The sequence below is a fragment of the Halichoerus grypus genome, chromosome 1, assembly GCF_964656455.1.
Source record: "Halichoerus grypus chromosome 1, mHalGry1.hap1.1, whole genome shotgun sequence".
Classification (NCBI taxonomy): Eukaryota; Metazoa; Chordata; class Mammalia; order Carnivora; family Phocidae; genus Halichoerus; species Halichoerus grypus.
This window is the reverse complement of record NC_135712.1, coordinates 213,132,884-213,159,097: the sequence shown is the minus strand read 5'-3', so window position 1 is coordinate 213,159,097 and position 26,214 is coordinate 213,132,884. Positions and strand designations below refer to the sequence as shown.

At 59.0% G+C, this 26,214-nt stretch overlaps 1 protein-coding gene and 1 non-coding gene across 5 annotated transcripts in view; both read right to left on the bottom strand.

The window, feature by feature from the left end:
• The window catches only part of DPP9 (dipeptidyl peptidase 9), a 39,847-nt gene continuing 13,633 nt past the window's right edge, over window positions 1-26,214 (bottom strand). For 2 of the 4 annotated variants that reach the window (XM_036115963.2, XM_078057251.1), the window contains exons 6-22: window positions 25,699-25,872; window positions 25,448-25,616; window positions 24,621-24,734; window positions 21,810-21,938; window positions 20,660-20,721; window positions 19,065-19,165; window positions 17,610-17,787; window positions 17,278-17,440; window positions 13,951-14,030; window positions 10,724-10,876; window positions 10,121-10,256; window positions 8,367-8,512; window positions 7,248-7,394; window positions 6,239-6,391; window positions 5,436-5,578; window positions 3,755-3,866; window positions 1-1,044 (exon numbers count right to left, since the gene is read on the bottom strand). In XM_036115963.2, coding sequence (XP_035971856.1) covers window positions 952-1,044; window positions 3,755-3,866; window positions 5,436-5,578; window positions 6,239-6,391; window positions 7,248-7,394; window positions 8,367-8,512; window positions 10,121-10,256; window positions 10,724-10,876; window positions 13,951-14,030; window positions 17,278-17,440; window positions 17,610-17,787; window positions 19,065-19,165; window positions 20,660-20,721; window positions 21,810-21,938; window positions 24,621-24,734; window positions 25,448-25,616; window positions 25,699-25,872 — 2,253 coding nt within the window. In that variant the 3' untranslated portion in view covers window positions 1-951. Of the gene's footprint in view, window positions 1,045-3,754; window positions 3,867-5,435; window positions 5,579-5,986; window positions 6,122-6,238; window positions 6,392-7,247; window positions 7,395-8,366; window positions 8,513-10,120; window positions 10,257-10,723; window positions 10,877-13,950; window positions 14,031-17,277; window positions 17,441-17,609; window positions 17,788-19,064; window positions 19,166-20,659; window positions 20,722-21,809; window positions 21,939-24,620; window positions 24,735-25,447; window positions 25,617-25,698; window positions 25,873-26,214 lie in introns of those variants that run through there. The other 2 variants (XM_036115964.2, XM_036115965.2) reach the window with 2 other exon arrangements.
• LOC118550799 (U6 spliceosomal RNA) lies at window positions 14,649-14,750 on the bottom strand. The gene has a single exon (XR_004924749.2). It is a non-coding gene; the product is annotated as a U6 spliceosomal RNA (small nuclear RNA).

The window sequence follows — 26,214 nt, the reverse complement described above, 5'->3', positions numbered from 1 at the left end:
TTCCAATCTGGAATCGTTTACTGAGTCCACTTCTTAACACACATAATTATAAAAGAATAAGAATCGACAAAAATATTTTCTTTCCATAATATGTAGAGGTGGTTCGTTTCTGGTGGGGTGTTTTTTGTTTTTGCTTCTTTTTTCTTCTTGCCCGCCGCCCGGCAGAACACTTGGCAGGGAGGAAAAGGAAGGAGTAAGGATGACCCTGAGGCGGGGAAAGGTCTGCTCGCAAGGCCAGAGCCCCGGGTGTGCGCGGGCGGCGCGCACAGTGCCCGGCGGAGAGCGGGGCCGCGCGCTTGCTTCAGAGCCGGCCTGAGAGCTCCGGGAGGGCGGGAGGCTCCCGGCCCGCTGCGCACCACTCCCCCGCCGGGCTTGGAAGAAGCACCCTCCACCCCCGCCCCCCCCCGCGGGTGCTGGCTGGGTGGAACTCCGCGGCCCGGCAGCGGACCCCATTCTAGGTTTAGGCACCCTTTGCTTTGTCTTTTAAATAATCATCAAAAACGGCCCCCCAAACAAAACACTATGAAGTGGGCGGGTCTGGAAGGAAAGGCAAACGCATGCTTCCAAGCGGCCGGTGTGCGGCGGGGCGGGGAGGAGGCCGGGCCCCGCCCGGTGTGGGTTCCCGGTGGAGTTGAGGCTCCAGCTCCCGGACACCGTGGAGGGGAGGGGATGGCTTGAGGAAGTGCTTCTTGGATGTGGGCCTCATCTCTCCGTCCTGGCAACCGAGAAGCAGCGGCAAAAAACCCAGGAGCATTACAAAAAGGAGAAAGGCGTGGGGGCAGCCAAGGCGGAGGCTCCGGGCGGAGGGGGGCTGTCCAGCGGGGGCGGTGCGAGGCGGCGCCGCGCGGGGTCTGCGGGGGCCCCTCGGGCCCTCCCGCCTGCTCCCCCAGTGGCGGCGGCGACGGCGAAGTCACTTGTGCTCTGAATGTGCAGGCCCCGGGCGACGGGGGCTCAGAGGTATTCCTGTAGAAAGTGCAGCAGCGTGACTTCATAGTGCTCGCCGGACTCCGGGCAGCGGATACTGTGTCTCTCGTTGGGGTAGATCTGGGTGGACAGAGAAGGCAGGGCTGGTGACACAGAGGGACCCTGCCCCAGGCGGTCGCCAGCCCGGCATCCTGTACCCGCCCCCCGGCCCCAGCTCAGGGCGGCTCCTGGGCGGTGGTGGAAAGAGCAGACACCCTGGACTGATGGACCTGAGTTCCAAATCCTCTCTGCCCCCGATTGGCTTGCTGTGCCCTCTGGGCAAGTGGCAACCTCCCTGACCGCAGCCACCCGCCTCCAAAACCGGAGGAAGAATCTGGACCTCTCCGGGTCTTTTCGAGGGCTGGCCAAGCTCGTCTCTCAAACACAGAGCACGTGCACATTCAGAATGGCACATTTGAGAGACTGCCTCTCTGCCCCCAAGCTAGGAGCTGTCCCTCAAACCTGGGGAGGTGCAACGAACCCACCTCAGTGGAGGGGGCGGTGCATCAAATCTTTGGGACCTTTGGTACTGTTCACTGGAGCCACTTGCTTTCGACCAAAAGGCCACGTTAGGACTGCACATGCCATGGCTCCCACGACAGGCCTCCCACCTCAGGCTCTGTCGTGTGTTTTCTGGGTTCTCTCCCACCACCGAGGCGGGCATTATCCCCAGAGAGGAGCAGTGACTTGTCGGTGCCAAGGGCCAGTCCTTGAGACCTGGCTGAGCTGACGTCCAGGCCCTTGGGTGACGGTGACAGCTTAGGTCTTGCCTCTGACCATGAAACGAGGACTCTGGCACCCTAGCAGGTCTCAGATAGACCCTGGGGGCTTGAAACCTGCTGCACACTCTCCCAAAGTACCTAACTCTAGTCTCAAGCTGGGTGGAGCTGGCTGGTACCAGGGCCAGGGGGCCCATTCCTCACCTCTCCCTGCCAGCAAGATGGGTTTGTGAACTAAACCATTCCTTCCTCTCCAGGCCCACAGCCACTGCCTCAGTTCACTACTCTGGAATACATCCAAGTGCCCAGAGGTCTCTCCTCCTTCTCCCTTGCCTTCTTTAATCCATCCCTGGATGAAGCACAAGTCTAATCATACAGTCCCCAGCGCAGAGCCCTGCAAGGACTTGCCAGTCTGGCATCAAGACCCTGTCTCCTGCTGCAGGACCTCACTTCTCCCCACTTTGGGCACCAGCACTGCCAGGGACAGACCTTTCACACCACCCTGGGTCTGGCTGCCTGGTTACTTCTTCCTCCTTTTGGCTGTGAGGGCAGGGAGCAAGTCTGTGTAGTTCCCTGCTGTGCTCTCAGCCCTCAGGCCAGGGCCTGGTCTACAGTGTGATGTGTGAACAAGGAGGACCGGGGACCACCAGCTTCCCAGTCCATCTGCTCCAGGGTGCCTGAAACAAAAGGCGGGGTCCACCCCACCTTCCTCACACGCAGCCCTGCTCCCACCCCCAACAGAGTATCTCATCTCACCCACAACTTCTCATGGGGAGGCAGGGGCCCAGGACTCCAGGCCCACCCTGTGTGCTAAACGCTCTCCCAAGAGAAGCCATTTGGCCCTTGAAACCTCACTGGCAGGCAGGAGTTATCCTGCCCATGTCACAGACGAGAAGAGGAGGAAAGGCCCGAGGTTAATGGACCTACAGCCTATGGCCACCCGCGGAGCAGGATTTCATGCTCATCAGGGCTGTGTGAGGTTCCATGCCACCCTGCCTCACCCTGATCTGCAGCTGCCCCTGGCCTGTTTGCGAGGAGCATGTCCTCCCTCCTGCCCTGTCTGGAAAGGCATGCTCAGCCACAGGTCCCTGAGGCCTGTCCCTCCTCCCCTGCGACCCTCAGTTTCTCCATCTGTCCAATGGCAACATGGCACTCCCCTGAGGACAGAGCGTGTGGAGGCTTCTGGGAGGCAGAAACACAGGGGTTGGCAGCACGTGATAAAACCTGCCTCTCTCGCTTGGCCGGCCCCTTTCCTGCTAGGACGACTGACTATGGCTCACGTCCCACTGGCTCCCGTGGGCCCCTGTCTAGAGGGTGTCCCAAAGGAGGCAGGCCCACACACCTCACCCTTTGAAGGAAATCCAGCCGAGGCCCCGCCCCCACCGCTGAAGCCCTGCCCTTCGCCACCAACGCCCCACCCCTCATCTCCAACCCCTACCCTCTGGGAAGCCTGACTCTTCACCAAGGCCCCACTTCTCACTGACAAGACCCGCCCCCTTATGGCGGAAGCCACACGCCTTGCCCAACACCCCACCCCTCGCCCGAGCTGGTGGCACCCTGCCCATCGCCCCGCCTTTGCCCCCAACTCCTCTCCCGCTTACTCCATCCACCCTGGTCTCCAGTCCCAGGAGAGGCCCCTGACACTTTCCCGTGCCTGGTGTCCAACCCCCCAGTCTCCCACACCTCTACTCTCCAGCATCCTTCAATGTCACCTCCTCCAGGGAACTCTTCTCTGATCCCAGTCACCCAGAGATGCTTTCAGCGCCCTGTACCTTCCTTCCAGGCAAATTCCTTGGTTTAAGGTAAAATGGCGTGGGCGCGATAATTTCCGTAACCCTGACCTGCCTCCACCAGGCTGAGCTGCAGGGGTGTGCTGGCCTGTCCCCTCAGGGTGCCCGCTGTCGAGGGCACCACCAGTGATCAGTCCATGATTGCTGACTGGATGTGGGGCCATGGGGGGCTCGGGGAGGGGTGGAGGCAGCTGGTGGGGGGAGCCCTGCCTTGGGGGCCAGCGCAGCGGCAAGTGACTCTGCCCTGCCCACCCCGCGGGCTCCTGGGGGGGCGCCACCCACCTGGAGCTGGTAAGGTTTTCCGGCTCGGATCAGCTGGGAGACGAGGAAGTTTGTGTGGAAAAAGTGCACATTCTCATCCAGGAAGCCATGCAGGATGAGCAGGCGGTTGGGCCTGGAAGACAAGGTTGGGTGAGGGTCTGAGGAGGGACCCTCTGCTCCCGCCCAGCGCCAGCTCCGCAGCCCGCGGTGGCAGAACCGAAAGCCTGAAAGCTGGGGGTGCGACAAGCAGGTCTGGGGACTCCCTCACTTACAGGCAAGGAGGGGAGTGGCGGGTGGGCGCGCTGTGCGTGGTATACCCTGAGCCACAGGGAAGCTTCTAGAGCAGAGCTGCCCCATGGCACTGTGGGATGAAGGAATGTTCTAGCCCTGCCCCACCCAATGCAGTCACCACAATCATCACCACATGTGGCTACTGAGCACTTAAAATGTGGGAAGAGTGGCCGAGGAACTGTAGTTTTTAAAAATTAGATTTTTTTTTTTTAAGAGAGAGTGCAACGCAGGCAAGGATGGGGAGGGCAGAGGGAGAGGGAGAGAGCCTTGAGCAGGCTCTATGCCCAGTGTCGAGCCCCACGCAGGGCTCGATCTCACGACCCTGAGGATCACGACCTGAGCCGAAATCAAGAGTCGGACACTTAACCGACTGAGCCACCCAGGCACCCCTAAAAGTTTGATTTTTAAAAATAATTTATTGAGGTGAAATTCGCATCACCTAAAAACCCCTCATTTCAAACTGAACGATTCAGGGGCATTTGGTAGATTCACAATGTTGTGGACCACCGCGTCTGTCTGGTTCCAGCAGAGCCCCCCGACATTAGCAGTCTCCCCCGGCCCCCTGACAACCACCACACAGTCTGTCTGTCTCGACGGAGATATTCTGTCAGCGGCGGTGAACCAACGTGAACTGAAATTCAGGGGCCACATAGGGCTGCCGGCTCCCGGACTGGACGGCACAGCCCAGAGCACTGGGTTTCGAGCTTGGCTGTCCCCAGGGAGCCTGGGCCACACTCCAGACCACGGAGAGCAGCCTCACCAGGAGAGGGGCCCAGGCGGGGTCGGCCTGCATCGAGAGCCTAGCACGAAAGGCGTGGGCCCAGGGAAGTCGTTCACCAGAGGGAGCCACACCAGAGGGCGGCAACACCATTTCCCCCCCAGAGAAAGAGGCAGATACCGAAGCATGACATGGTATGCCTAAGCTGGTCCCACGGCCCCGGATGTTACAACCATGTGGACCTGTGTCCCGAACCACCGCATGTGAAATCCCACAAAACTGAGGCTGATCGGATTCAAGACCAACCGACGGCCCCACAGCTGGACACGTGCTTGGGGAGTGAGGGAAGCCTGCGTGTGCCAAGCAGTGTGACTCTAGAGCCTTCTTTCCATCATTCTGAGGGCAGGGCCAAGGCCTCCTCCCTCACAGGGCAGCCTGGTGTTGGCCTGCTTCTGTGAGGAGCAGCGAGAAGGGAAGGCCTCAGGGGGTGTGAGGCGGCCGCAGAGAGGGAGGTGCGGAGCCCACAGGAGTACAACGCCGATGCGGGGGGCGCCGCAGACGCCCAGCCTCGCCGACAGCCGGCCCCGGGGGGAGGGGGGCATCCCGGACAGAAACAGCGGGGCCAGGGAGGGGTGGCGGGAGAGAAATGGGGGCCGCGGCGACCCGGAAGGCTGGGGCGGGTGGGGGCCTTACTCATTGGGCAGCTTCTCCACGTGCAGAGCTACAGAGCCCGCCTCGTAGCCAAGCTGGTTGTTCTCTGGGACATCCATGTAGCGCTCGGTGTACCCTGTGTCATACGCCATCCAGACGGTGACCGGGGCGCCCGCGATGGCCACCTGAGGGCCACAGTGGACAGAGCGGGGTCAGGGAGACAGAGACGGGGAGAGAGAGAGAGAAGCAGAGGGAGAGGAGAGGAGAGAGAGAGACACACACACACACGGGTCAGGTCTCAGGAGCCCTCGCTTGCCTGCCGGCTGCCCTGGGGCCTCCCCCGAAGGATGTGAGGAGCGGGCATGCACACGGGGGGGCTGGCAGGGGAGGGGCCCTCAGACCGTGTGTCCCCCGTGGATCGTGCGTTGTCGAGGGAGGGCGGGTGAGCTGAACGAGGGCGTTCAGGCCGGGATCGGCCCCTCCCTGGTCCCACTGCCTTCCTGCCTCCTCCTCCTCATCGCCGCCCCGCGGTGCCCTGACAGTGCCGCCGGCCTGGGGGCCCCTCCCCCGACGCTCTTCACACCATGCCCCACCTCTGCCCATCCGAGGCCGGGGTCCCGGGCTCAGCCTCCCACAGAGAGCTGCTGGCGGGGTTTTGTGCAGCCGGATGCCATCCTGGGGTCAGCAGTGGCGGGCAATGAGGAGGGGGGCTCGGCCCCACGGGGCTGCTGCGGGGAGAAACAGCCACGTGGCAAGGCCCCTGCCGAGATGCCTCTCCGGGGGGGCGGGCTCCGAGGGGCACAGGCGGGTGCCCGCAACCAGGAGGGGGACGGGGCGGGACCCACCTTGAACACTTGGGGCTTATGGATCAGCCCCATGAGCGAGAGGAAGCCTCCGTACGACCACCCGTGGATGGCAACTCGGCTCAGGTCGATGAAGCCGTACTTCTCGGCCACAAACTGCAAGCCCTCCACCTGGTCCTCGATCTCCACCTGGCCCTGAGGGACGAGGCCGGGCACCTCTCAGAGGGCTCCTTCTGTGTGTGCGCCCTGCTGTCCCACCTCTGTCCCTCGTGGACCAGAAGCAGCTCTCAGGAAGCTCCCCCTCTCTCCAGACCCTGTTCCAACCTGCTCTCGGGGGGCGGTGGTCAGTCGGGCCGGGCACCAACCCCACCCTGCCACCTCCTGGCTGACCCGGAGAAAGTCACATCTCCCCTTCTGGGCCTCAGTTTCCTCATCCCTAAAATAGGACGTCCACTTGAACGGGGCCACTTTACAGTGGGCGAGGTGGTGAGTGTCCTGCACTCAGAGGCCTGGCACAGGCTGAGGCTCGATGAACAGCGGGTGTTATTACCGTCTTCATCCTCATCGCCACCACCGCCATCCTCCCCACCATCACCACCATCATCTCCATCTTCATCACCACCACCACTATTCCCACCATGAGCACCATCAGCTCCATCCTCATCACCTCCCGCCACCGTCACCGTCTCCATCCACACCACCATCCTCACCACCACAACCATCACCACCATTAGCACCACTTCTATAGCCACCAGTCCCTGTCTGTTCCAGCCCTTGGGACTTCCTGCTGACGGGGCCCATACTGAAATGTTTGGCTCATCTGGGCCTCAGGCACCAGGTGGTATGTGTAGACACCTGTCTCCCCATGGGGTGTGGCTCAGAGCACAGCATCAGAGTGGACATTCTCCTTGGTTCCGAAAGGCTGCCCTACTTTTATGCCTGGCATCCTGGCCGGGACTGGCCCTGAGGAGGTGTTCCAGAGCTGCCCCCGAGCCCCAGGGCTGCCCTCACCACACAGGAAAGACCCAGAGAAACTGTGGAGTGATGTTACCATTTGGTTTTTCAGGGCCCCTTCGAACCGAAGCCCTCGCTGACACGAGCCCCTGCCATCGATCACGACCACGGCGTAGCCCAGGGACGCCAGTGTGTTGAGCCGCAAATACTTGATTCCTTTGAAGGAGTTATTCACCAGCTGCACCTGTGACGGGAGAGCAAGGAGGGGACGTGGAGCTTTAGGACGAGTGGCAAGGAATCCAGTGTGAGACACCAGGCAGGAGGGGCTGGACGGGCCAGGGGCCAGAGGGATGGGGCCGGGGGTCTTACAGCCTCATCAAAGCTCCTGCACTTTACTGTGGAGGCTGCAGATGGCTCTGGAAGGGTTCTAGCCACGGGGGAGTAGAGGGTCAGGCAGGGGCCCACTCTGCACCAGGCTTGTGCTTAGGACCGGCTCCCTCCTCAGCCGGGGCCTCTGCCGCGGCCCTACCCTGGAATCACTCCCTGATTTTTTCAGCCACATTCTGCCCCCTTTCTACCTGCAGTTTTCTCTAAAAACAGACAAAAACTGGTGGTGTTCTCGGAGTAACTTGACTTAACCCAGTTCCTCACTTTGGCGCTACTGATGTTTGGAGCTTTGTCAGTCTCTGCCATGGGAGGGCCATGTCAGGTACTGCAGGGCGTTGACTGTCCCAGGCCCCCACCATAGCTGTGATGACTACAAATGTCCCTGGACATCACCAAGTGTTCCCTGGGGGACAGAATAACCCCAGGTGAGAAACTGCCATCTTAGATGGACCCCAATGCCCATCTGCCTGCCTGGACCTGTCTTGTCCCCTTCTCAGAGAACTGGGCCCAGGGCCCAGGGCCACCTCTATCCCCAAGTAGGTGACCAGGGGTGACAGTGGGTCACTGCTGGGCAGGTGGGCCAGACAGACACCTGGGGGCTAGGGGGGTTTCCCAGAGGGACAAGGGAGCATCAGCAGGTGAAAGGGGCAGGGAGTTGTATGAGAGGGTGGGGTGTACAGAGACCCAGAGGCAGGGGAGCAAGGGCCCCCAAGAACCCTGTGTGGTCAGTGGGGCTGCGGCCCCCTTGCAGGAACCCTCCTTCTGGCCTAGCTGGCACCCAAGTCCTGGTGTGAAGGAAGGGGGTGTAGGGAGCAGGGCTGACACGCACCTGGGGGCCTCCATACACAAAGAGGACAGTGGGGTGCTTCTTCCCTGGCTGCACAGCGTGGGGCTTGTAGATCATGCCGTAGAGCCGCACGTCTGACCGCGTGTGGAAATGGAAGATTTCCGGGGGCACGTAATCCGGGGGGCAGCCTGCAGAGACAGAGCGGCTGTGGCTTTTCGGGCCGGAGGGCGCCAGGGAAGCACATCTGGCTGAATGAAGCCCAGGAGCCACTCACTGCCTGGCCCTCGGCTGTGGAGGGAGGACGGGCGGCACCCTGTCTTCTGTGCTTCCTGATGGTTTGAATCAGGATCCAAGGGCCACAAAGGACCCTTGGTCCCATGAGTGTGAGTGCGGCAGGCTGCGGTCCCCCACAGCCCCCCGACACTTGCTGATGTGATCTCCTATGGGGGTGGCCACGCCTCTGCTATCGTCTGCCTCTGATTTTCACCTTTGCCAAGCACCACTGGTTTTCCAATCATGACAGTGAGGCAAACATCTTTCTTTATGATTACCTTGAAAATTTATTTAGATAAATAGAGGAAGTCAATTTAAAAAGGAAATAAGTCAATTGTCACATAAGTTCTGTAAAGGGTCAGACGGTGGGTACTTCTGTCTCTGCGTCTTAACTCCACGGCTTGGCTGTCTCGGCCCCAGTGTGGCCGTGGACAGTCCCTAAGTGACCGGGAGTGGCCGGGCTTGGTGCATAGGCCGTGTTTGCCCACTTCTCATGGAGGTGGGCTACAAACATGGCAAGACTGGGAATTTCCGGACGTGGTGCCTCAGTCCACCTGCCGGCAAGCCCAGGGCTGGGCACCAGGACCCAGGACTTCCCACTGCTGTCCCCCTTGCTGTGCTGGGTGTCTTGGTAGGACCCACCCTTCCCTCGGTTTCATCTGTAACACGGGCCCAGGGTTCCTGCTCTATCAGGTCCTGCAGTGATGTGGGGAGAGTCACAGACTGAGTGAGCTACTGGCTGGAGACTTCTACTGGGTCCCAGAGGGTGACGATGTAACAAGATGCTTTCCAGCCCACAGACACCCCACAAACGCCAGGCATTCTTATTTCCTAGAATGTTCTGGAAATCTAGCAAGTGGCAAATCTGGGGTCAGGGAAGGGCGTCCTTTTTAGTCTGTGATTGCCGTGGGCTAGGCGCTGTCCAGAGTGTTCGGTTTTCATCCTACAGACTGCCTGCCGTGAGACCCGTTTCATAGAGAAGGACACATTTGAGGGAGACTGACTGACTTGCCTATGGTTCTGCAGCCAGCAATGAATCTGGGGCCACCTGAGCAGAGTTCCGGCCACCCTTCAGGCTCTTGGGCAAACTGGAAAGTTGCCTCTGTTCCCCGAGGCTACGCTCCTGCCTGACGCCCCAGCTCCTTCCACAAACAAAGGTATCGGGATGTGTGCCCTGCACAGATGCCCCTGGAGACAGCCACCCAAGGATGAGAACGCCCCACGTGGCGACGCCCCATGTCTGGCAGCTGGTCGCTCTGTGCTGTGCTGTCCCTAACCACAGAGCAGAAGTTAGAGACAGGCCCAGGGGGCAGGGCCCACAGGACAGGTGGGGCCGCTGGTAATGCCCAGTGATGAGCTCTTGGGGCCCCCGGGCCACTTGCTGCTTCGAAGCTGCCAGAACAGCCCCCTCTCGCCAGTGTTATTTAACAGGGCCACATCTCATTCTACAGACAGGCAAGCCGAGGCTGCCGGGGATGGCGGGGGAGACTTGGTCAGGTCTCCAGGGATGTGGGGCTACTCACTGGCCGCCTCCATCATGCTGGCCCAGAAGTGGGGCTGCTTGTGCAGAGGGTCATCGTCGGGGCCGCTCAGCTTATAGACGTGCACGCAGGGCGGGGTGCTCACGCTGCTGTAGTGGCTGATGAACATGTCGAAGTTCTGTAGGCAGGACGGGGCGCTGAGCACTGCATGACGCGTGTCCTTCCCGACCTCCCAGTCCGCTTTGGCTCCCTCTGCCCCCGTCACAACCCACTTACTGTCTCTGCCCTGTGTGCTCGCTTGTTTAAACTTTAAAACTCTTCCACTCCCATGAGGTGGGTGCTATTACCATCACCCCCATTTCACAGATAAGCAAACTGAGGCCAAGAGGAATCTGTCCCCTGGCCAGGGACCCCCCACCCCCGCCACTTCCCTGGTGGTAACTGACCGACCCAGGGTCATACCCAGATCCTTCTGATGCCAGAGCTTGCTCACGTTGCTGGTTCTACAGCCCGCGGACTGCTACCAAATGCTTGCCCTGGACTGGAAGTAGCCCTGGGCACGTTCACTGCCTGACATTCTAGATCATTCTGACAGGCTAAGGCTGGGTGCCTTAATGGTGCCAGGCACATCTAGGGAGTGCCCACCTGGCTCATGGAGCAGCTGTGGGAGAAGCCGGGTGTGGTAAGGCGCACGATCTCGCCCGCCGACTCATAGCTGACCACGTAGAGGTGGTGCTCCAGGGGCGTGTCCTTTGTACCTTGAAAGTACACCAGCTTCGTCTCCTCGTTGACCCAGATCTGTGGGGGCACAGGGGCTCCTCGTGAAGCAGCCCCAGGCCGGGCCTTGGACTTCCCGCGCCTCTGCTCCCACGGTGGCTGAGGGAGGGGGCTGATGTGTAGCGGAGAGACCCAGGCCCTTCTCCCTGCCCCCACAGGGAGGGCCCAGAGTTCTGTGCCCGGGACGTCTGTTCTCTCCCTAGTTGGCTTTAGCCCACCGGCTGGAAAAGAGCTAGCTGGGCAAGAAGCACCTCGCAGACCTGGTGCGGCAGGAGGGGACAGCAATCTGAGCTCACCGCATGTCCTCTGGTAGGACTTGAAATCGGAACGCCAACCCCAGACAGCCCCTTCTGGGCATGCCCAGAGCTGCGAGTGCAGAGCAGAGGGCACAGTGCCCAGGACAGAGGCTGAGGGAGGGGCTGGCCTGTGCCCAAGGGCCCATCAGCCCCCAGCCTGGTCCCCAAGGGGTCAGCCCACCCCTCTGACCCAGGTGCTCAAGGCTAAGAAGCGGCACCTGCTTCCTGGGTGAAGCCCCATCAGACCCCAGTGTGATGTTTAGCGATGAGGCCTCGGGAAGAACAGGAAGGAACCCTGCTCTGGGGACTGGAAGAGCCACTCACTGCCTTTCTGGGGCCGACCTGGGAACACGGAGGTAAAACACTTAAAGAAGGAGTGTTCTCTGATGCAGCATTATGCTCCAGGGAACTGTTCCTGAGGGCTTCGCTCGAGTGGTGACTTTAAGTGGAAGGACAAACACGCTGTGTTCTTAATATTAAAAAAAGGCGGACTTGAATGTCCAAAAAGACAAACTGGTTTCAAAATTATGGCACACTTCTCTGCAGCCACATAAAACCATATTTTCTAAAAAAAAACCCAACCCCTTCAAATCCCCTAAAACAATGTCCTATGGAGGGGCGCCCGGCTGGCTCAGTTGGAGGAGCATGCAACTCCTGATCTTGGGGTCATGGGTTTGAGCTCCATGCTGGGTGCAGAGATGACTTAAATAAATCTTTGAAGAACAAAACAAAAACCCCCAATGTCCTGTGGAGATGTGTGCATACAAAAATGCTCTGCCGGGATTTTCGCTGCGGTCGGCCACCTCCGAGGGGATGAGGCTTCGGGAGCCTGGGTGGGGTGAGGAGTGAGGGGATCCCTAACGTAGGGTTACTTAGAACAGTTCAGTTTGTACAACAAACACTGATGTATCCCTTGCTGCCGTCCTTTTAAAATAAATGCAGGTTTTCTAGAAACAGAGAATGTCGCTGGGAAACCCCCACCACACGCAGTCACTTGCCAGTTTTGTCACCAGGACCACGTGAGAAGGTGCACACACCGAAGGAGGCGCTCCCGGGGCACCTGGACCCCCCGAGGCCCCTAAATAGTGCAGGCGGCTCAGAGCTGCGCCCTGCCAGCACGCACGGCCTCCGGAGGGGACGTGAGAAGCCAGTCCTTCCCTTTGTAACCTTTAACATGCTGCTGTGTTGTCAACGAGACTTCAGTTAAGAGTAAAAATAAAAAGGGGCGCCTGGGTGGCTCAGTCGTTAAGTGTCTGCCTTCGGCTCAGGTCATGATCCCAGGGTCCTGGGATCGAGCCCCGCATCAGGCTCCCTGCTCTGCGGGAAGCCTGCTTCTCGCTCTCCCACTCCCCCTGCTTGTGTTCCCTCTCTCGCTGTGTCTCTCTCTGTCAAATAAATAAATAAAATCTTAAAAAAAAAAAAAAAAAAGTAAAAATAAAATAAAATGCTGCTGTGGCTTTTTTTTTTTTTTAAACATCTGGGTAAAAACCCAGGCGTGCAAGTGCCGCAAGGCCCACAGCGATGGAGAAAGGGGAGAACTCGGGCTGGCAGGTACGCCAGATGCTATGCTGGGGGCTTCGGGTTACTTTAAAGCAGGGTCCTCATCGGGGCGGTCCTGCCCGGCACCCCCCCCGCCCCGCCGGGGACATCTGTGGTTGTCACACCTGGGATGGATGGGCCGGGGAGGCTGCTGATGTCCCATAGTGCCCAGGACGCTCTGATGTGGGCAGTGCTGAGGGGGAGAGACTCTGCCATAAAGATGAGCAGATCAGAGCTCCCTGAGGGTCCCATCTTACAGATGGCGAACGGGAGTGTAAGCACCCAGCACTGAGGGGCAGGGCTAGGCTGGGAGCCCAGGGGTGCCTCTTAGCAAGAATCAACCACAGCAAATGAGGAAGCAACCTTTAACCTTTTGGTACCCGACCCTCCGACTCGCCTCACAAATAGGTGGTGAAATGTGACATCTTACACCTTGCTTCTGTTCCAACAATCTACAAGGACGTCTTTCCAGGTCAGTGACCGGGCATTCCGTCAGGTGTGGTCATGCTATCACCAACGCCCGTATCTGTGCCACCTGGACGCACCGGTATCACTCCTCTCGGGCTCACTCAAGTGTGCACTGACCACTACTTCCCACTGCGTGAGCAGCTCTATAATGCACGCATGCGTGCTAACATCTCTAATGTCTGTCTTTGGTCCAGGAGGCATTTATGCTGGAGTGAGGTAGGGATCCAGGAAGTCTGACTAAGAGCTCTCTCCATAAAATTTGGAATTTTGTACAACTGGACCCTGGTGAAGAAGCTTTGGTCAGAGGCAAGTCTTGCCACGTTTTTATGATGGTGCATCTGGGTGAGCGGAAGGTACTTGTCTCTGCAGCTGCATCTTTGTCCCCAAACCTCCCAGGGATAGACACTGGGGCAGGCCCCGGTTGGAAGCTGCAGGACAATCCCACCGTAGGCAAAGTGTCCCGTAAACTGCTCTCCCAGGGAGAGGTGGTTTCATAAGCGGGAGAAGGCTAACAGAATGCAACAGGTGCACAGAGCAGCGCCCACGACCCGGACTGGGCTTGTCTCCAGCTGGCCAGAACCAGAGCCCTGTGGCCCTGGGCATGCTGGAGCAGTGGATGGAGCTGAGTGGGGTAGAGCAGGAGGCAAGTGCAGCCAGGAGGGAAGAGAGGAGCCACAGGCACATGGGGTCTGCAGGGAAGCTGGAGCGAGCGTACGCACGTGTCTGGGCACGTGTGTGCATACAGGCGTGCGTGCAGGGCGGGTGGGGAGGGTTGCAAAGAGATTCTGGTACCTTGGAGCCGTGCCTTGCCAAAACCTCCCATTCACCGCTAGTCAGCGCGATCTCCTCCTTGATGGGGCATTTAAATTCATCTGGAAGTAAGGAAAGGAAGAGGTGAAGGGGGCCCCAGGCAGCCGTGAAGGGGACTCAAAGGCCCTGAGGCCAAATTCCACCTGAGCGAACTTGTCACAGAGCCCCGTGCAAGCAGGGCCAGGTGGGAGACGAGAGTGAGCTGGTTGAGCCTCCGACGCGGGATGGAGCGGGGACCCCCCCCACTGGCCACGGGGGCTGTGTACAGGTTCCAGCATCTCCCAGGGAGAACCGGACAGCTGCGTTTGTATGGGAAGCCCTGATCTTAGAACCCTGCAGAGGCCAAACCATCAACCTCCGGGCTCTCGACCTGTGACCTCTTAGCACATGTTCGGATTCTGGAGAACCAGATCTGGGTTAAAACGCTTTGGCTGAGCAAAAGCTCGGCTGAGTTTTTATGACAGATTTTTTGGATTTTGGGGGGCAGATCTCACTTTTGAATTTCTGCTAGGTGAATAACTACGGGATGCCTGCTGGTGTGTGTTACAAATTTATTGAGACAGTTTACGAGTGATGGCTGTTTTGTTCTAGGCACAGCTGAATCTGGGATCCTCCTGTGTCCCTCACTCACATGGAGGCTGGACACGGCCGATCGGTCGCTCGTTCAGATCTTTTTTTTTTTTAACATGGAATGCTTCGCGAATTTGCATGTCGGCACAGAGGCCCCGCTACTCTTCTCTGTATCGTTCCAGTTCTAGTGTGTGTGCTGCTGAGGACAACACTCATTCAAATCTTTATGGTGCCGTTCTTGGTCGCGCCTACAGAAGTGCTGGGTGGGGGGCACAACCGCACGTGGCCACCGTTAAGAGCCCTGCTTCTGCTCCATTCTCCCGCCCCTCCAGGAGGACCCGGTGTGCCCAGCGGCCGGCCGGCCACGCACTCCCCCCTTGCAGCCTTCCGGTGCAAGCCCGCACCTCTCACGGGAGGGGCTGCCAACCACACCCGCTCGGCCCTCTCTTGAGGGACCCTCCACTGCGAAGGACACCTCGCGTGGCCCGGACACACTGCCCCTGCCAGTGCCGTCCCCGCTTCTGCTGGTCCTCCAGGCTCCTGACCCTCCTCCCTCTCCCCCAGGCCCGCTGATGGCGCCTTTAAAGAACTCATGCCTTTTGGTCCAAAGTGACCAAGGTCTCGCCTTCTCGGCCGTCCAATTGTTGCCTACCAGGCCTGAGCCACGTGACGGGAAGTGCAAGCTGGAGGGCAGGTGGGCCCACACAGCGTGGATGGGAAACCTGGTGCCCCCACCACAGAGGCTGGAGGGCCCCCAGGGCACCTGCCGTGAGCTCCACCCAGCGACCACCAGAGCCTGGAATGAGGATGTGCCAAGTGAGGTCTCCTGAAGTGAGATTAGGTGGTGGTGGCTAAGTCAGACAGACAGACAAACGGGAAAGCACAACACCAAGACAGCCACAGAAAACCCACCTCAGAGATGGCCTAGCCAGCCCGTGCTGACTGCGTTACACCCCAGGTGACAGTGGTGACAACACCCCGAGACAGCAGTCACTCCTCTGTCCCCGTCTCACTTGACCCCCATCAGCTCGTGGCTTCGCCTGTTCCTGACCCCCGGCTTGGCTCCCCTGGACACCTTGCTCTCTCCGGTCTCCATGCCCCATGCGGCGCTGCCTCAGGCTTGTTTGTGGGCTGCCTCTGAACTGTGGGGCTCCCCTGGGGTGATCCGGCCCTGGGGGACACTGGGCAATGTCTGGGGACATCTGGGGCCGTCACGATCGTGGGTGCTCCTGGCACTCAGTGGGTGGGGGTCAGGGGCGCAATGCTCAGCCCCGCAGAGCCCGGGATGCCCCCACTGAGGACAAGCTGGCTCAGGGTCCGCAGAGCTGGGGGGGAGAGCCCGAGGGGCCCTGGGCTGGCTCTCAGCGCACACTGCTTCCCCGCCCAGACCGGCCTGTGGTGCTCCCTCCTGTCCTGAGGCTGCGAGGCCGGGGAGGCCATCTGTGAGGACACCCACATGCCCACTGCAGATGTGTTCTGCTCGCCGGCACTCCGGGCACGCAGACCACACAGCACAGCCACTCCTGGGCACTGCACCGTGAATACCTCCAAACCCCAAATGGACATTTCTCTCCTAAAACTGCCCCTCCCATAGTCTTTCTGTCTCACACTGACCCTCCAAAAACCCTCCATGCTCCTGTGCCTTTCCTCTCTCTCCGACCCTACATCTAATCCACCAGCACACCGTGGTGACTCAGAGATCAAAGTTCATCCAGAATCAAATCTACCTGCGTTAGCCCAGCCTGCTGCCATGACCCAACCCTGTCACCTCTCCTTGCCCTTCAGGTTGTACTCCACACAGCAACCCTAGGAATGGCTTTAAACTGATATAAGATCAATGGTAAAAGCCCAAGTCCTTCCTGAGGCTCCCAACGCCCCACACGACCTGCCTCATCCCCTCTCTGTCCACCCCTCCTCCATCTCTCCCCCTCACTCACTCTGCTCCAGCCACAAGGGCCTCCTCACTGCTCTTCCAACACACCAGGCAGCTACTGCCCCAGGACCTTTGCACAAGCTGTGCCCTCAACCTGGGATCTGTGGGGCTGCCTCTGCCACCTGTTCCAGGTCTCTGCTTCATAACACGTGATCCAGAGATGATCCCTGACCTCCCATGCTAGAAAGAAGGCCCCTCACTCTCTAGCCTCTTATCCTGCTGCATCTGCCACCACGAACATTACTCTCGATTGTTTTTGCATTACTGCCCATCTCTTCCACTAGAGAGTTCCATAAGAGCAGGGACTTTCCTTTCTGTTTTTATAATTATACCCCTGGCACCTGGAGCAGCGGTTGGCCACTTTTCCTATAAAGGGCCAGCTAGCCAATATTTTCCGCTTTGCAAGATACATGTCACACCACCGTCACACTACTCAACTCTGTCATGGTGGCACGAAATCAGCCACAGACACTCCATAAATGAATGAGCGTGACCATGTGCCAATAAAACTTTATTTATAAAAACAGGCGGTGGGCCAGATTTGATCCGTGGCTGTGGTGTGCCAACCGCTGGGGTGAGACAGGCCTGGAGCATAGTAAGTGCTACACAGACACCACCGACTGAACGAACAGCTGGCTCTAGTAACCCCTGCCAGGCCGTGAAGGGTGTTCGGGAAAGGCTGGCTTTTTCTCCATCCTGACCCTCCCTCATGGGACTGGTCACAGGGCGGGGCCAGTGAGTAAGCAGTGCACTGAACCACAGACGGCTGACTGGGTGAGCGGTGGTGTTAGTCAGGCTTTGCTCACCTTCCCCAGGGCTGAGAGGCTCGCTCCAGTCGTAGCCACTGGGCTTTAAGATGGCGGTGACTTTGTACAAGTGGCAGAAGCCAGTCTTGCACTCGTTGGCACGGATGAAGCAGAGCTCCTCCTCTCCCTCTGACTGGGGGAAGGGATAGAAGATATCATGAACCTGTCCGGGAAGAAGAGAGAGGAGGCATCAGAAGGCGGGGCTCTGACACTTGGCTGGACTCATGTGGAGGACAAACCCAGCCCCCTGGGACTCCCGCCCTCCCTGGCCCTGCTCTGCTGGGGATCTGGGGACCCGGGCGGGTGCACACCCGGCAGCTCCCCACTCTTACGTTGATCCACACGTCGGTGACCTCCTCATACACGACATGCGGCTGGACGTTCCTGGGCACTGCTCTGGCGAAGGCCATCCGCTCCTCCTCATTCTCGGTAGTGGGGATGAACAGGGCTGGGGGTAGCAGGACGAGCTGAAGCCGCTGCTGGGGCCGATCCAGGAACATAGCCCAGGCGCTGAGAAAGCAAGAGGAGAGAGAAGCTGAAGGCCTCAGGGCCCAGCTGGGGGAAGCCGGGTGACGACACCTCCCTTCCCAAACTTACGTGGGACCAGAACCATTCTTCCTTCGCCAACATTGTCTACACTTGACCAAGTAAGACCGTAGCACACAACGGTTTCCGGGCCAGCACATGCCCTCAGGGGAGCCCAGAGGGGTGACAGACCTCTATAACCCAACTGGTTTGGAAACATCTTGTGTCTTTAGACCTTAGAGCGGCATTTCAAAAACGTTTGCGATTTCTGCCACGTACACGATTCTTTACTTCCTGTTTTGCTCTGTACGAACAATGTTCTTTCTTTATTTTGGGGGGAATAAATTGTTTATTCTGTTGAACAACATGAGTCCTTAAGGACTTAGGATGGAAGCAAACAGCAACTTAAAAAAAAAAAATCCTGTTGGTGGCGGGGGGGGCGCCCGGCTGGCTCAGTCGGGGAGAGTGCGACTCTTGATCTCAGGGTCATGAGTTTGAGCACCACACTAGTGTAGGGATTACTTAAAAAAAAAAAAAATCCTGTTTGGGAGCTCTTTTGTCATTATGTTCTGTCCTCAAAACAACTCCTTTGAAACAGAACTTTGAAAAACTGAAAAAAACCTGTCTGTTATCTTTTCTAACTGTAAATGGACAACGTGCTTGAGGCCTGTTAGTACTGTAGGTGGGAAAACTGGATCTCTGCATGGAGACAACAACGGAGACCAAACCAGCGAGTGACGCCACAGGGACGTGCGTGTCCACCGGAGGCTGTGGCCCACCAAAGGCATGGGGCCTCCGTCCAGGCTCTGGGATGAGTGTGTGGAGCTGGAGGAGCAAACTGTCTAGCAAAGAGCCAGCAGGTAGACAGCTCCGCTTTGTGGGCCACACAGTCTCTCTGGGCCCGCCCTGCCGACCTAGCGTGAAAGCCGCTACAGCCGATCCGTACACAGAGGAGTGTGGCCATGTGCCCATAAAACCTGATTTATAGACACTGAAACATGGCGTTCGGCTCACTTTCATGTGTGATGAAATACTCTCCTCCTTTAGGGTTTTTTTTTTTTTTTTAACCCCTGATCATTCAGAAGCACGAAAGCTGTTCCCGGCTCATGGGCTGAAAGAAAACGGGCGTCAGGCCCAATCTGGCCTGCGGGCAGCAGTCTGGGGCCCCGTTTAGAGAGGTTTGTCCTCATCGTGGCAGGAGGGTTACCACGTGGGTGACAAGGAGTGACAAGGAGAGCCCTCTGTGTCCTGCTGACACTCACTGCTTGCCGTCCCGGGTCCACCCGGCCCTGGCGATGTACTCCACCCTGGGGAAGAGCGCGCTAAAGGGCTGCACCAGCTCCTTCTCCTGGGTCGCCACGACCTAAAGGGAAAGCAGACTCGGGTCACACTCTGGCCTGACCATATGCTGCCCAGGAGGAGACGGGCGCTTCCGCAGCAGACACGGTGTCCCCCGGACCCCTATGTCGGAGTCCTGACTCCTGGTGCCCCCAAATGGGGCCAGGTTCGGAAACAGGGTGGTTGCCGGTGTCATCAGTTAAGGTGGTACTGGAATAGGGTGGTCCCAATCCAAAAAAGGGGGTGGTCGCCTTATGAAGCGTGGATCCCAGGGCCAGAGGGGCAGAGATGCCTTGTGGCAAAGCGCAGGGAGAAGGCAGCCATCTACAAGGCAAGGAGAGGGGCCCGGAACAGATTCTCCTTCACGGCCTCGCAAGGAGCCAGCCCTGCCCACACCTTCCTACCAGACTTTCAGCCTCCCGAGCTGGGAGACGATACACTTCTGTTGTTTAAGCCCCCAGGATGTGGTACTTGGTTATGACAGCTTGTGGGCTGGAACCCGAGGGCTCTGGTCTGGACTGTCACTGCAGAGCCGGGTGGCCCTGGGCAACACGACTTGCGGCCACTGCAGCTTCCTAGGGGGCTCAGGGTGGCATGGCCTCCAGAGGGCCGACGGGAGAAAGGCAGGCAGGGCCTCAGCGTGGCCCCCACCCCCACATCCCCCTGCTGCCCGGTCCCCAGCTGGCGCCACCCACGGCCACTCAGGACCCTGCTTGTCTGACGGGCCAGGCACCACTTCAAACAGCTGGGAGGGGCTCAGCAAAGCCACCTAATGTCAGGTGTGTGTACAATCTGCCAGAACATTTGGGTAAAGAGTGGAGGAGGGGTTTGGTTAGGGCCTTATCATTCCAAAACCAAGACCTAAGCCCCCAAATCATGAAAATAAGGATATCTAATGCTTTTTGTTGAAACCTCAAACAAAAAGTCATTCTGACAGAAATGTGCAAGAGCGTCCTCAGCTTGTCTGAGTGCTCTAACCTCTGGCGTGTGGGTATTTCCCTTCTGAGGCCCAGCACCTTTCTCGGTCATAGCCTCTTTTGCCCTCCTGGCTGTGGGGTCCTGAGCAAGTGCTCCCTGAGTGATGAGGACACTTGTCCTGACCCCAGGTGACACAGAGAAGTGTCTGGAGCACTGACCATTCCAATGAAGTTATATGCGAGGATCTACCCAAATGCTGGGGAGGGGGAATGGCCAGTTCAGAGGTCGAGTCCCCTGGACGACTCCCCAATGGGGCTCTCTGTTCTGGAATCCCTTACGGGACCTTCTGCTCAAAGGTGTTCACCAGCATCGCCTCCTCATGCGGAGGCAGGGGAGGCCGGGCTCACTGCTCAGTTTTGAGACGGAGGCTGAGTGATGGAGTGCCTTTTCAGGTTCAGTTGGCCAAGGAGAGCACGTGCCCTTGGAACGGGGGCAAGTGGCCTGCTGAGGACGCCCAACTGTCCACCTGTCTCCAGCACCTCCCCCAGCCCCTCCTCTCCTCCATCCAGAAGCTTCTCCTGGGCACCCTGGCCATTCTCACCTTGCCCTGACTATCAGTCTGAAACTCGGCCAGCTTCAAGGCGATCTTGGGATTCTTGCTGCCTGCAGAAATGAGAGGGAGGTGAATCCAGCAGGTGTCTGGGATGGAGGTATGGGGGCAATGCCCCAGCAAGGCAACAAAGCCATTGTGGGAGGGAGGGGGAGGAAGGGACCGGGTGTCCAAAGGTCTCTCCGTGGGCGCGTCGTCACCCCTCTGGTCCAGGCACAAAGTCCCTCAGGCAGGCCTTTCTGACTTTGGACCTGGACCTTGTTCCCGACAGTGCTGTGACAACCGTCTTTACCATTTAAGAACATGACCCTGTGCCGGGCGGAAGGTGGGTCGAGGAGGGACACAAACATTAAGGAACATGCCTCCTTGCCTCGGAGAGCTTGAAACAAGTTGGTGGCAAAAACAGGAACATCCACAATAGAACCATCAATGACGCAGAAAGGTGGCCACATGACTCAGCCTGGTCCTGAGCTGTCGGGAGGCAGGTGGCTGATTGGTTGGGATGGCCAAATGGCACTTTCAAGAGGTGGGTTGGGGTCAGGCTCCAGCTATTTCTGTGACCAATCCCGACTGTGGCCTGCATGGCTCTAGCTACCTGGGCGGGTAGCATCTGAGTGTCAGCTCTCCCGTCGGTCCCACCGTGGGAGAGGGGCGGGGGAAAGCGGACATTTCCCACTTACACCAGGGGTTGGAGACGTCCCTGGAAAGCTCTGTCAGGCACAGCACATAATAGGTGCTTACCGCATGCTTCCAAGGAGGTCAGAAACAAGCTGAATGTGACCCGCATGTGTGCTGGGTGCAAATCACTAAGTATTTTTAAGTAATTCAAAGAATGTTTAAGAAGTAGGCTGTTTCCTGGAGAAATTTGGATTTCTGGCCTCTTGAGAAATGGGGCAAACTCGAATCTGTATTCTCACAACGTGACAAGTGTCTGACATGCCCTTGGATAGGGCCTGCACCCCCTCACCCCTGCCCGCCCCCCACCGTCTCCTGCGCCCCGAGGCAGAGGGCAGGTACCATCCATCGTGGCCCCGGTCCTGCTATTGTTCTCGAGCCCAGCCTGCTTCTCTGGGTCCTGTGGGGAATCCTGGTTGGGACATGCCTCCTCTGTGAGGCCCAGACCGCTGCCCTGTGCCCTCACCTGTCCTGGGGTATCGGTAGGAGTCCGTCTTCCTTTCTTCTAGTGCGGGAGAGGGCACATGGATGATTTCCACCTCGGACTCATCAACTTCCTCGTACAGAATCCGTAGTGTTTTGCAGCCTTCTGAACCTGGGAAGGGGCGGGGAAGCTGCTGGGGGTGCTCTGCATCCCTGCTGCCGCCCCCCCCTTCTCCTGCATGCTTGGGGCACTCAGCTCTACCACGACAGGGCCCAGACGAGAGCATGAGCCTTAGGGCTAGAAGCCCAGCTCCACTGCTTACTAGACCGTAACCCTGTCACATCTCATCCTAGGGCCCGTTTCCTCACCCTGGCAATGGGAATGAGAACTGAGCTGGTCCCAGCACAGAATGGCAGGGGAGGTAGCCCTATGGGGTGTTACAGGATGAACTGCATCCTCACTGAATTCCTGTGTTGGGAGCCCCCAGAACCTCAGAATGGGGCTGGATTTGGGGAGAGGGCTTTAGAGAGACAACCAAGTTAAGATGAGGTCATTAGAGTGGCCCTGATCCAATGTGATTGGTGACCTTATAACAAGAGATGAAGACACAAATACGCAGAGGGACGACCACATGAGGACGCGGGGAGAAGACAGCCGTGTGCCCGCCAAGGAGAGCGGCCTCGGGAGGAACCGGCCCTGCTGACACCCTGACCTCAGACTCCCCGCCTCCAGGACCGGGACAGTAAATGCCTGCTGTTGAGCCATCCCATCCGTGGGGCTTTGTTCTGGCGGCCCACACAGAGTAACACTTGGGGCCTGGCTCAAGAAGGCTGAGGATAAAAACCATTATGAAAAGTGCATGAATCACCGGGTGGTGACACTTTAGACTGGAATGCGGGGCTGGTGGGGCTGACATCATGGGGAAGGAGCCTGTGGCCATTCCTTCCAAGGCTGCTGAAAAGGAACCCTGTCTCTACAGTTTCCTGTACCCTCACCTATGACTCCCCACGGATGGACCAGGGATGCCTCCAGAACCAGCGGCCCGGCCCCACCCAGCAGAGCCCTGAAGGGCTGAGGGGCTGGCCTGAGGCCACGTGGTTTGGGACTGGCTGCTCAAAACCAGTGCCTAGGACTTCTGTGTTCGTCCGCTCTGCAGGGAGGATTCCTGGGCCTCAAACTTGGGCACTCTTGGGTTGCTGTGGTCTAAGAAAAGCCCTGTTCCTCCATGTAAGACAGCACAGGAGGCAAACACGGCTGTGGGGTCTGGGAGAGGGCCACGCCGCGGGGCTGAGGCTGTAGCATTCGGGGGGCTTCCTCAAAGGGGTTTTGGAGCCACGCCAGCACAGCAGAGAAAGGACCTGTGAGACCACCTAGGCCAGTGGATCTCGACCAGGGGCCATCCCATGTGCTTGTCAGAACCTGAGTAACACCTCAAGTAGAGGTCAGGGACGCTGCTCAACAGCCCACAGTGCCCTGGGCAGCCCCCAGCAGAGCAGGATCTGGCCCCGATGCCCAGAGCGCTGAGGGAGAGACATCCTGCTCTTCGCCAATGACCTCGTTCTATTGACCAGGACGAAGCAGTCCCACGCTTCAGGCCCGCAGGGAGCCACGGGCTGAATGACCTGACCCAGGGCCCTCTTTCCGGAGGCATGGGCCAAGGGGCGCCGGCAGCGCACTGAAGCCCCCGGAGCCAGGCGGAAGGACAGGGCACGGCGGTCAGCCCCGTCAGCCGCGAGCCCGCCCGGCTCCCAGCAGCATCCGCACGCCTAGGTGCCTCTCTGACGTAGCGACCCCTCCTCCTGGGAGCCGACCTCGGTTTGTGTGGTGCTGGCTGCGTTCCAGCACCGGATTCAGGGTCTCGCTTCTACTGATGGTTAGGACCGTAAAGGCTTCCCTTTCAGTCAATTTAAGGACGAGGTGAGCTGAACTCAAGGCAGTAGTGCACGGCAGACAGGGCTCTGACACGGTTGTGCGCCCCGCTAAAGCTCCCCGAGGCTCCAAGGCCACGGAGAAATCAGTGAGCGGCACATAGGCCAGAAACAGGTCCTCCACCCTTAGAAGACGGACCTGGCTCGACTGAATACCAGCCCCGGAGTACGTGGGCAGAGAAAGAGATACAAAAGGACCTGCGATCTGGCTTCCTCCATAAGCGGCTGGCAAAACCCATGGAGACTGAAGCTGTGTGCAGCTTCGGCTCAACTCTCTTACTGCTGGAACTTTCTCAAGATGGTAGGATTTGTGATCCTTGGCACTGGGGACTGTTTGGGGCTGGATCATTCCCTATGGGCAGGGCTGACCTGGCCACTGCACGATGCTGAGCAGCAGCCCCGGCTCCTCTCCACTCGATACCTGTAGCCCCCAGTCGTGACAATGACAAATGTCCCCAGACGTCACCCAGCGTCTCCTGGGGACAGAACTGTCCCTGGTTTAGAACCACTGAGAACCTCCCAGAAGGTCAGGATATATATACAAAGATGTGCGTTGTGGCATTGTTTACGACACAAAGCAAAAGCAAAACCAAAATCTGGAAACAACCAAGAACTAATTTAAACCAACTGTGGTCCCCAGGGACAGTTACTCTCATCCACGTTCCCTGTGTGCGGACTGCAATGCACTGAAGGCTCCTGCCCCCCAAATTCAAAATGTCAAATCCTATCCCAAGGTGATCAGCCACTCGGGGCTGTGGGGCCCTGTCACAGCAGCCTGAATGGCTTGGGACACTAACACTGACAGAAAGGTGGCTGAGGTTTGTTTTAGGTGAAAAGAGCAAAGAGCACAAAAGCAAGTAGACTGTGGCTCTGGTAATAAAAGGGCCACTTGGGGAAGCGCTTTTACAAAGGCAAAGGTGCCTACCCTCCCAGGAGGCCGTGGGGCACCACCAGTAGCCGGTGAAGCGGTCGAATTCTTCCTGGATGACGAAGGTGGCCACGCCTGCGGACCTGGGGTCATCGAGGACGCTGGGTGAGCCTGGATGGGAAGGGAGCCGGATGGGGTGAGGAACACCGTGCAGAGCAGGCCTTTGCCCCCAAGCACTGCGGACATTCGAGGCCGGAGCATCCTACGGGTGAGGGCGTCGGGCGCACTGTGGGATTGACGTGCATCCCCACGCCCACTTGAGGCCAGAAGCGTCCTCAACCAGCATGACAGCCAACAACGTCTCTGGACGTGGCCAGCATCCAAGCTGCCTGGGCTGAGCAGCTTCGGTTTAGAGAGAGGGTGCTGGGGCTGTGGGGCAGGATGGGGGCCCGGTGACCGGAGGCCATGGCCGGTGCAGAGCTCCACACGCATATGCCAGAGGATGAGGTCACTTCTGGGGAGCAGGGGGTGAGGGAAAACCCAGGAAGCATGTGAGATCTGAGCCTGACCGGGCGGAGTCAACAGGAGGGCGGAGGTGGAGGGCCCGCAAGAGCAGAGAGGCAGAATAAGCGTCTAGTGGGGGAAACAGGCCACCATGGCCGACTCCTGTAGAGGAGGCCAAGAGCCAGGCAGCTGGGCCACGGCAGGACCACATGGGAGGGTCCAGGAAGCTGCCTGAAGCCTGGGGGTAATGGAGCGGGAATGGGGGCCTCTCCAGGAGCTGTGCCGGGGGCCACGACAACCGTCCACACGAGTGCTGCAGGTCCCCATCCCCCCGGGGCCAGGAGCGTGCCCCCCCCCCCCCCCCCCCGCACCGGCCTCACCTCTGTGGCAGAAGGTCAGCCGCCGCTCCTCGCCTGTCTCGATGTTGGCCACCCACAGGTCATTGCTGTTGATGAAGGAGAAGAAGGCGGGGTCGGCAGGGCAGATCTTGGGGTCCATCCGGGGCCCGGTGCACTGGGTCTTGATTTCCAGGGGCTTCATGGGAGACACCTGGGGACACAGAGGCCTGGCTCAGGGGGACAGGAGGCTGCCCAGCCCCCCACCCCACCCACAGCCAGTGACCAGGGCTCACCATGAAGCCATTCTTGCCCCCGTCCCGACAGTGGAAGAGGCTGTTGCTGGCCTGGAAGAGGAAGAGGCCGCTCTCGCTGTGGAAGTCGTAGGAGGTGATGCCGAAGACCCCCAAGCGCTTCCGCTCCCGAAGGAGCTCCTCCTCCCGAGAGTAGACCCCATGGTGGGGAGTGGCCTGGGGACACAGAGGAACGGTGCCACGTCAGCAGTGCAGCCAGGGACCCCAGCACCCTGGCGTGGATCCTCTGGTCTGGGCATTCCTGAGAGGAGTCTGCCGATCTGCCTGCGGTCCAGGCCAGAGAGAACTCTCTGCCGAGCAGAGCTGTTCAGGGCAGCTCCCAGGGGGCCAGAGCGGACCCGAGCCTGGAGCCTGTGATGGTGCTCAGCAGGCTTGGGGTAACGGGGCAGGCTGACCAGTTCTGGGCTCACTGGAGACTTCCTCCTCTCCTGGCCCATCTCTGGGCTTTCTCGACCCACGTTTGTCCACAGAGCCTCTCCAAGACAGACAGAGCTCTCC